The following is an 11,356-nucleotide window of genomic DNA, read 5'->3' as shown; positions in this document are numbered from 1 at the left end:
GTGGCCGTTTTCGTGCGGGTGACACGTAAAAGCACCCACTACACTCTCTGAGTGGTTGGTGTTAGGAAGGGCATCCAGCTGTAGAAACTCTGCCAAATTAGACTGGAGCCTGCTGTTGCCATCCGGTTTCACCAGTCCTCAGTCAAATCGTCCAACCCATGCTAGCATGGAAAGCGGACGTTAAACGATGATGATGATGATGATGTTACATATAGGTGGAACACACAACACTCCCAGAACTGTTTCACTGAGGTGGGTGGGTCTTCTCAAGAACCACATATCACCAGACATCTCAGTTCATTGCCATTTCCTCCATGAGGCCCAACATCCGGAGATCAGTCCTCACTACTTCATCCAATGTCTTCCTGAGTCACCCACTTCCACAGGTAGCATCCACTTTCAGTGATTGGCACTTTTTTATACAGCTGTCTACATTCATATGCATCACCTGTCCAAACCAACGTAGTTTTCTATCTTGCATGCTGCATCTGATTCCTCTTATGCCTAACTTTTCTCTCAGTACATTTGCACTTTGTCGTACATGCACAGTGATGTTGCACATCCAGCAGAGCATACTAGCTTCATTCCTCTCAAGTCTATGCATGTCTTCTGCATTCAGAACCCATGCCTCACTACCATGGAGTATAGCCATTCGTACACAAGCATCATACAATCTGTCTTTCACTCAGAGAAAGTCCTTTTATTGCCAACAGAGGTTAATAAGTCGTTGAACTATTCTTATTCTAGCAACAATGCTTTTAGAACATCCTCCACCATTGCTAATTTGGTCATCTAGGTAGCAGAAACTTGACAACCTCAAGCAAGCCTCCTGACCATTTGAGAAAGTCTAATTCCTGTGTGCCCTGAGTGTATATTGTTCTTGTATCATTTATAATAATGCACAAGTACTTGAATTTCATCTAATTATTTAAGTAAATTTAATATTTGTTTAATTTAAAGTGTAACCATGCCTAGTTCAGAAAAATCAGTAATCTGCAAAGACTTTAGAATGAATACTTCCAGAAAATCTGTTATAACTATATTATGAAACACTTTAGGATTTATACAGAGATTAATGATGAGTCTTGTCATCTGGGAAAGACAAATGGTACAAAAATTCCTTACTAAAAGAACAAAGGATAGTGAAAGAAGAGTATCCAGCTGTAAAAATAATACGCCATTAACAAATCTCTTCCAACCTATGCTAGCAAAGAAAAATGAACATTAAATAAATGAATCAATGTGATATGATATATATGTGAACCCTGGGCACATGTAATCAAAAGTGGATCATAACAAAAATAAATCATTGATTCCTAATGTAACCTATTGTAAAATGATTAAAATTAAATGAGAATATGCAGCTGAGGTGGAAGAATCTGTCTTATGTTCTGCTGAGGAGATCTGATGATACTGAAACCTGTCCAGAGTTGTCACCATAGCTACCAAAAGATCAGATTAACTTCTTTCTCCATTTAACTTTTGGGCAATTAAAATTTCAAAGTTCCCTCCCCTATCCTTTTGAGATGAATTTTCACTCATCATCACTAACATCCATTTTCCATGTCAGCATGGGTTTGACAGAGATACTTGGGGTGTCATTATTAATTATGAATTATGGGAATAATTTCAGCTAGAAATTATTTTCACCTCACTACATTCAGTAAGTTAGCCTGTATATAACTATATGTTCTTTATGCAGAAGGCACTCTTGGTTAAATCTTCCAGTGTAATTATAGTAAAAACAGTACTGTTATGTGCTAAACATCAAAAGGATACTGGAAATGTCCATGGTCAATCAGAATTAGTCCAGGGTAAATCAAGGCACAGGCTGTAGACAGTAGCTTTAAATCAAAATAAGAAAGAAAAATGTTTATTCTGAGAGAAAAATATTTGAAAAACATATATCAATCTAAGCTGAAAGCAATCATTTTTATTCAAACTTTGTTATCCTTAGTTCAGTTTCTGTGCCTATCTTCACTGATGGTGATAAATATTGGGTAATGACAGAAAAGAATGATTGTGAATACTAGCAATCAAAATGGAACTCCTCTGAAGGCTCTCTAGAGTGACGTTACTTAACAGAGTGCATAGCTTGGAGATCAGTGAGTTTCTCCAGGTCAAGCCACTATTCCTCTGCATTGAGAGGTCACAGTTCTAGTACTATGGATATATGATTAGAATGTTGCAGGAAAGAATCACAAGATGAATTCTTCAAGCTGAGACAACCTAGAAGTAGACCAGGAATGAGATGTTTGGATAATATCCAGTCTCAGTTGGTCATACTTGTGAATCCAACCAGAAAGTGTAATGATGATTGCTTCTGATAGGACCTTTTGGAGGAGGTGCTTGAGGATGCTACCACCTCAACTCTCTAATGAATAGTAGACAGAGATGATGGATGAAAATTTCACCTGATATAACTATTATTTTTATACATGAAAAGATAGTGGAGTTGAAGTAGATCCAATTTTAAAGAAATTAACTATGGAACTTGAATTAAAATTTCATACACTATAGATAAAAGATGGGACTAGGATACACATATGAAGAATGTCTTAATTGAAGTCCTGCTTCATCAAGGTAGACCTGGGATAACCAAAAATAGACAAATGGTGTTCTAGTAACTACTGAGCCTTTTACACTGTTTTATATTGATTTCTAAATTTATATACAAATTTTATATTGTTGATGTTATTGCATAAATATTAACTCCTCAAGTAACTAACTTGAGTGAAATCTGCTGTTAGTCACACAGACAAAGGCAAAGAGATTTATATTTCTTGCCAATGACCTATGAGCCAACATCTGAATGGCTTATCTCATTGATCATTTTAATTCCTAATGCCATGGGAAAAGTTTTAAAAAAAGCAAAACCACGAAAGATCAAACAGGTGCATAAAATATCTGAAGAATTGTTTGGTAATATATTTTAACTCCTATTTATTTAAACAGCTGAATAAGAATAAAAGTTAAGGTAGAATAAGAATAAAAGTTTAAAGACTATACAGTAGTAACCATTATTATTATCATCGTTAATATTTGTGTAGAAAAGTGGATACAAAATAATGATGATTTAGGTCATGTTTACAAAAGTTGAAGAAGGTAAAATTTAAAATACTAAAACACAAGTACTTACACATTTTTTGCTGTCCTTTCTATAACTGTGGTACATAAACAGACAAACAGCAGGGATGTAAAGTAGAAGATCTGAGAAGATAACTGGGAAGAAAGAAAATAATAATAATATCACTTTTCATTTTGAACTCGAGAAAGACAGGCTAGCTGTCGAAGTATCATTCAACCAATAAAATATTGCAATCGTACCGCGCTCTTCGCATTATCTAATAATAATAATAATGATTTCTTTTCTTGGCTAAGATCAAAGGATGAAATACAACAAATAATGATAATAGTTTCAAATTTTGGCACAAGGCCCACAATTTTGAATTACATTGACCCAGTACTTGACTGGTATTTATTAAACCAACCATAAAAAGATGAAAGGCAAAGTTGACCTTGGTGGAATTTGAACTCAGAATATAAAAACAGATGAAATGCAGCTACACATTTTTCCCAGCATGCTAACAGTTCTACCAGCTCACCACCTCAACAAATCATCATCATCGTCATTTAACGTCCACTTTCCATGTTGGCATGGGTTGGACGGTTTGACTGAGGACTGGTAAGCCAGAGGCTGCACCAGGCTCAACCTGATCTGGCAAAGTTTCTACAGCTGGATGCCCTTCCTAACGCCAACCACTCTGAGAGTGTAGTGGGTGCTTTTATGCGCCACTGGCACGAGGGCCAGTCAGGCTGTTCTGGCAACAACCATGCTCAAATGATTTTCACGTGTCACCAGCACATGTGCCGGTAAGGCGACGCTGGCAACGATCATGCTCGAATGGTCATTTTACGTGCAACAGGCACAGGAGCCAATCCGTAGTCCTGGCAACGATCATGCTTGGATGTGCTTTTAATGTTCCACTGGTACAATTAATAATAATAATTTCAAATTTTGGCACAAGGCCAGCAGTTTGGAGAGAAGGACTAAGTGAATTAAATCAACCCCACTACTCAACTAGTATTTTAGTGACCCTGAAACAGTAAAAGGCAAAGCTGACCTTAGTGGCATTTGAACTCAGAATGTAAAATTGGATGAAATGCTGCTAAGCATTTTGCCCAGTATGCTAATGATTCTGTTAGGTTGCTGTCTTAGAACTACATGAACACCAACAACAACAGCAGCAAAGATTTCTTACACAAGTACTGAACCAAATATTTGTTTGACCATTCATTAGCAATGTATGTAAAACAGTCAAGAGACTTGTCAGAGTTTACATCACAGTGTAATCAACGTGTATTTATATGAGAAGTGAAAACAATGTAATATCATCATCATCATCATTTAATGTCTGGTTTCCATGCCGACATGGGTTGGATGGTTTGACAGGAGCTGGCCAGGATTTTTATGGATGGATGCCCTTTGTTACAGCAACCACCTAGCAGAGTGGACTGAGTGCTTTTTACGTGGTACAAGCACATGTGAGGTCAGTTTTGACATAGTTTTTACAGCCAGATGCCCTTCCAAATGCTAACCACTTTACAATGCGGACATGATGCTTTTTAAGTGGCACCAGCACTGACAGGGTCACCAAGTAACTTGCAAAACAAAGATCCTTTGAGAGGGGAGAGGGCATTGGAGGAGGTGATCTTGTATCAGATGATGAAAAGTTATAGTGAAACAGAGAGACAGAAACAAGTGTGTTGTTGTAGAGAAGGTACATAGTAACCTGAGCAGAGAGAGTAATAAAATCTCATATTTGATGACTAGTATCAGCTATTGAACTGTGGCCATACTGGGGCATCTCTTTCAAGGATTTTAGTTAACCACACTAAGCCTAAAGTTTATTTCTGTTTCGTATTTTTTTTATTGATCTCCATTGAATGTATATATATCTGTGTCTGTGTGTGTGGAAGGGCATGGCTAAGTGTGGAGGAGCATGGCTAAGTGGTTAGAGGTTTGCACCCATAATTGTAAGATTGCGGTTTCAATTCCTGGGCTGGACGTTACATTGTGTTCTTGACGGAAACACTTCATTTCACATTGCTCAAGTCCACTCAGCTGATAGAAGTGAGTAATTCTGCAACAGACTGGTGTCCCATCCAGTGGGGCAGAAAGAGAGGTTACGGAATCCAAGAAACCATCTTTATAAGCCTATGGCTTAGGAAGGACCTTTGATCCTTTTGATGTAGCATTCCCACCATTTCATCTTAAAGCACAAAAATGTATTTTTTTAAAGTGCTGAACATACTTACATAATTACTCAAGTATTTGAGTTTCATGTATATTACTTCTCAAACAGTTTTACCAGTGTTATACACAAAATTAGAGTGCTAGAGTAACTACTAAAGTGTTTTCAGTTTCAAAAGTAATACACACACACACACACAGTCATTAAATTTATAAAATGTCAAATCAGAATTACCTGAATATCGCATAAATAACTTGTGAAGTGGATTTTCAAGACCTCGAGAAGAATGGAGAGCAACCCAGTCAGGGTTAATGTAATGTGAACTACAACGAAAATTGGAAGATGTAAATCCACACGCACATGTATGCAATTTTGGTATGTTAATTATACAAGTAGGACATATCAGTTAATTCAATAATAATCAATTGAAATGGCATCAATCTAAGTTTACTTTTATCTCCAGTGCCTTCACATGTTTTGATGATGCTTTTTGAAGACATAAAAGAAATAGAAGTTAAGATACTAAACAAGAAAAAAATCTAAAAGATCTCCTATTAGAATTCCATTGTACCTTGCAAGGAACTACTCCCAATATATTTGTGAATGTGACCAAGATTTCACAGTTTGAAAATACAGGTTTAGTATAGTATGATATGGCACAAATTGTGGTATCCTATGTTGTGTAATATTACTGGATATATCATCATCATCAGCATGATTGTTTAACGTCTGCTTTCCATGCTGACATGGGTTGGACGGTTTGACTGAGGGCTAGCAAGCCAGAAGGCTGCAACAGTCTCCAATCTGATCCTGCAAAGTTTTTACAACTGGATGCCCTTCTTAATACCAACTGCTCCAAGAATGTAGTGGGTGATATCAATACTTCATTACAGGATCCAATCATAATTGTTTAGCTCTACATCAATCTTAAACAACACAGCTTATGACTAAAGCTTATTTCAACTGCAGTCATCCAGAATATCTAGAACTACATTATCCACAGCGTCCTTCTGCTTTTTGAAATGGTATGGTGTAGTTTGAGGAAGATTGACCCGTTATTTGCAGGAGGTAGAATGACCATATAAGGCCTCATTCAAGCTGGTTTGTCCATGTATAGTAACAATACATTAAACAAGTTTTCTAACATTAAAACTTCAGAAAAGAGTGAAAACTGAGAATTCAAAACAAAAATTGTATGATTCTTACGAATGAGGTTTAAAAAATAAGAGAAAAAAAACTAGTCATATGAAAAAATATTTCGGACGGTAAGACAATAAGACACAAAAGAAGTCAGAAAGAAAAAAAAAAAAATATCAACTTACATTGCCCCCATAATCCAGCTGTGGTAAGCTGTTAAGGGGGGATAATCAAGGCCCCAATACATGAGATCATTATCAGTGGAGTTATGGTACCTACAAATAAATAACATCAATATATAATCGCATTTTATTCAGAATTTTTATTGAGCGAGAGGGTTAGTCGATTATATTGATATTCATAATTTAATATATTATATGTAAGCTGGTCGCTCTATATCGTAGTTTTGGCAAATATATATATATATATATATATATATATATATATATATATACATACATACAGAGGATGCAAAAGTAGGCATACAGTAAGTATCACATCAATGTTATAATACTTAATTCGTTAAAATTATTAGCACATTAAATTAGTTAGCCTCATTATTCATAATAATACTTTTATCATAACTTCCAATTTTTTTGATGAAAGTAAATGAGTAATGTATGTGTTATGATAAAAGTATTATGATTAATGACACTGAAAATATCAAAAACAAGGCTAATTAATTTAATGTGCTAAAAATGTTAATGAATTAAGTATTATAACATTGATGTGATACTTATTGTAAATCTACACACACACACACACATATAGTTGGTGCTACTTTGGTGTGTGATCTACAAGGGAGATTACTTTAGGTTACTTTTTAAATTATTTTGTATATATTTAGCATTGTAAATGTATTTTTTCAAAATTCTTACTATTCTAATAAGAAAACCATACAACAATTAAAATAAGTACATAGATCATCTACCAAAGTAAATTTGCTCACGTAGATCACATAGAATACAGCACTAACACAAAGTAGACAAGAAAGTAACCTAAAGTAATCTCCCTTGAAACTGTAGATCACATGCCAAAGTGACACCTTTCTTTCTCTTAAGAAATTATGTGAATTTAGTGCTGGTTTTTTCTAAAAATGCAACTGCTTTCATCTTGTCAGTGATTACATTGTAAAAATCTTTAGCCAGCATCTTACAGATTTTAGAAATTGAAAAATAAACTAAAAAGTAACCTAAAGTAATCTCCCTTGTAGAGCACATGCCAAGGTAGCATCTATATAGTCTCCACTTTTCCATGCCTGCATGGATCAAATGAAATTTATGAAGGTAGATTTTTTACTGCTAGCTTCTCATCCTGTCTCCAGCTTTCACCCATTTCCAAGTGAGGTAATATTTCCCTTAGTTGTTTAAACAAGAACACATCAATGATAGTCAGACATGTATTCACAGAAGATTGCAAATGAACAATGTTGCATGTAAAATGGTGACATTCATTTCCAACTAGCACACAATGTCAAGAAGAGACATACACATATATGATAAGCTTCTTTCTGTTTCTGTCCACTGGATCCACTCAAGGATTTGGTTGCCCTGGAGCTGTAGTAGAAGATACTTGCCCAAAGTGTGATGCAGTGGAACTGGACCCCAACCCACAAGGTTGCAAAGCAAACTTTTTAACTACCCACCCATATCAATGTCATATATGTCATCATGGTTAGTATTCAACATTAGTTTTCCATGTTGGTATTAGTTGGCTGCTTTGACAGGTTCTGATGAGCTGCAGGGCTGTATTGAGCTTCAATGTCGACATTGGTATGGTTTCTATGGCTGGGTGCCCTACTTAACACCAGCCATGTGTGTGTGTGTGCGCGCACACACATAAGATGTAAATATAGTAACATTCGAAATGAAAAACAGAAAAGCAAAATGAGATAGAAAGAAATTTATCATTATTATTGGTAGTGTTGATGTTATTTGTTTATATAAATTTTTCTTTCTTCTAAATTTGGGTCTCCAATGTGATAGCTCTTTACACTCTGGAGCTTTTGACAACAAATTTAGCTAAATAAACCAATACAACCCACATTAATAAGAAAATGATGGGAATAATGGTGATAACAATTAGAGTAAGTGAAATATTTCTTCTATTTACTTACCATTTTTTAACTGGAAGATTATAGGTGATTTCCATCCAATGTCTCTGAGCTTCAAAGTCACCAAACATTGGTGGTTTGCCAGCACCTAGAATAAAAGGGAGAAAATGTATTTCTGTTAATTTTGGAAAAATGGTGCTTTCACCTTTTTATATATATATCTAATACTGAAAATTTTAAAAGCTCAACAATGTAAATTACTTCATTTACAATTGTTCATTTACTGTTTTATGTTTATTGTTTACCAGACTATGTTGTATGGTTTCTCAAATAAGAAGTTTTTTTAGTTTTTGGTTTTTTATTCCACTAAAATTCAGAAATACAGGACATAATGTTTACAGAGGATGTAAATGTGGCTTCACCATTTCAACATAGAACTATTGACATCTTAACCCCTTTGCATGTAAACTGGCCATATCCAGCCGAAAATATTCCACCTGTTTTAAGTTTGAAATGGCCAGATATGGTCTCTTACACCTACCCAACAATGTCATTCTAAAAAAAAAAAAAAACAATCACATCATTGAAATCTTGAAACTATGAGATACTGCTTGATTAATTCAAAACAATGTGAATAAATAAGCATTACATTTGACAGGGTAATCTGAATGCTAAGGTGCTAATGAAAGAGTTACAGATTTCAGACAAATTTAACACAGCCATGTCATAGCATCTGACCACAAAGGTATTATAAAATTTCTCAGGTAATTTGTTAATTTGTTATTATAACACACAATCACAACAGATATGAAGGAAACAATCTTAAACTTCAAGTTCTTTACACAGGAATGACAAAAAATTGGCATCAACATAACTAAAAGGATAAATAATCTGAGTTCTTGCAGCTGGACATAAAAAAATGATGAAGATGATGAAGTTAAGTAAGGACCAGTGGATAAAGTATTGTTACTGTTATCATTAGCCCTGATTAAGCAGAAAAATGATCCACCTTTGACCGCTCATATTTTTGTAAACTTTGACTATATTGTCCAAAGTGTCCTTTCTATTTACTTTATGACAGTAAGGTATGATTCGAGGGCATTTGGTTGCTATTTAGCATTAGGTCAACCCTGATCAGTTAGATCTATGACCAAAGGCGTTCTAGCTGTGATCATCATGTCGTTTTCTTATCTACCGGGAATCCAGGGCCATATACATTTTACTGAAGATGTTAGGGTGAAATCTGAGGGAGATTTGGGATGCTATTTCTAGAAGATTGAGTGACTACGTAGAGGTATCTTTGTTGGCTTATTGTTGTAGAGTGTCAAATCTATCACTGTGACCATAAAGTTCATTTGGAAATTACATGGTTCTAGGTTGGTTTGACCTTACTATACAATGTCTTGGGATTGGAATTTTGAAATTTCATGAATTGAAATTGTGTAAAAGCTTATATATACATACTTACATATATATATATATATATATATATATAAAAATATATATATATATACATACATGTGTATACACTCTCACACACAGAGGCATTCCTAAATAATAGAGTTGGAAATTATCTAGAATACCAAAAATTGCAATTTCTTCAACTGTGTATGCTTTAAGTATTCTAGGTGCTTAAAACAAAAGAAAAACTTTGGATCAGGGAGGAGGACTGTCCCACCTCTCTTCCAAGAATTTTTCAGATTTAACATTATTTTTTGAAAAATATGTTTTCAGATTTATGTTACACATTTTTTTTAAGAATCATTATCTCAGATCTTTAAAACATAAGTCTTGAAAAATTTTCAAAAGCGAATCAATACCAAAAACTTTCAGAAGGGGTGAGGGTTGTCCACATCTTTTCATTTTACTTTTTTTACTTTGTCTTGCAAGCTATTTGGCAACATTATTAGTGCTGGTGTCACCAAAAGAAAAAAACAAAAAACACTGTATACACTGTAAAGTTATTGGTATTAAAATGGACACCTAGCCATAGAAACCATGCCAAAGCTGACAATGCGACTGCATTGCAGCTCAGTGGATCCTGTTAAACCATCTAAGCATGGTAAACAGACATTAAATGATTATATATATCATTTTAAAATTTGTATAATGACCATTTCAGCCTTAGGTCATAATCAGGTGCAAATTTTAAAGCCAAATTCACAAAAATCTACTTAGAAGGTCACTAGCAACTACTAGGATAGTTATGAGTGATAAGTATTAAGTAATATTACAGTTAATACTTATTGACTTACACACTGATATATATTTATTTTTTTCAGCAATAAATTACAAATTAATAGAACAAAATAAGCACCTCTGTGAACAGTATGTCAGGCCAATACATTTAATTTCATATAGCATCTATGATTGGCATTAAATCATGATCAATCATCATCATCATTTAATGCCTGTTTTTCATGCTGGCATGGGTTGGATGGTTGACAGGAGTTGGCAAGTCAGATGACTGCATCAAGTTTGGCATGGTTTCTTTGGCTGGATGCCCTTCCTAACACCAACCCCTTTACAGTGTGTAATATATTCTTTAATTTCATTTTCTTATTTTTGAACATGATATTTTAGGAGAGTGGGTTATATATCTTTAGATATACACCTAACTTTCCTATATTAAATTGGAAGAGAACTGAACGCAGAAACTCCAAACTGATCAACAACAACAAATATTTATTGTACGGTGGAAAATAAAACAGCTACCAATCGTCCGGTTTTAGAGTAGCCTGAAATGTAGATATACGGTTCCTCGAGCTGGTGTCATTGTAGAGACAACTTGGTTCAACCACACTCAAATGGGAGAGCCTGCTTAGACGTCTTGCTTGGTCGCTGTCTGGCTTGGTAAAGAGACAGTCTAATAGCGGGAACGCTTCGATGTTGAAAACCCACGCATGCGTGG

General features: G+C 34.9%; 1 protein-coding gene across 1 annotated transcript in view; it reads right to left on the bottom strand.

Annotated features, from left to right (window-relative positions):
* LOC106876492 (dolichyl pyrophosphate Man9GlcNAc2 alpha-1,3-glucosyltransferase) overlaps positions 1 to 11,356 on the bottom strand; it is a 33,524-nt gene that overhangs the window by 10,895 nt on the left and 11,273 nt on the right. Inside the window, exons 2-6 of the mRNA XM_014925055.2 lie at positions 8,509 to 8,593; positions 6,578 to 6,667; positions 5,490 to 5,578; positions 3,140 to 3,222; positions 1,780 to 1,844 (exon numbers count right to left, since the gene is read on the bottom strand). Coding sequence (XP_014780541.1) covers positions 1,780 to 1,844; positions 3,140 to 3,222; positions 5,490 to 5,578; positions 6,578 to 6,667; positions 8,509 to 8,593 — 412 coding nt within the window. The remainder of the gene's footprint in view (positions 1 to 1,779; positions 1,845 to 3,139; positions 3,223 to 5,489; positions 5,579 to 6,577; positions 6,668 to 8,508; positions 8,594 to 11,356) is intronic.

The sequence above is a fragment of the Octopus bimaculoides genome, chromosome 7 (assembly GCF_001194135.2).
Source record: "Octopus bimaculoides isolate UCB-OBI-ISO-001 chromosome 7, ASM119413v2, whole genome shotgun sequence".
Taxonomy (NCBI): domain Eukaryota; kingdom Metazoa; phylum Mollusca; class Cephalopoda; order Octopoda; family Octopodidae; genus Octopus; species Octopus bimaculoides.
Note: the sequence above shows the minus strand (reverse complement) of the source record. Positions and strands in the feature narration are given on the sequence as shown.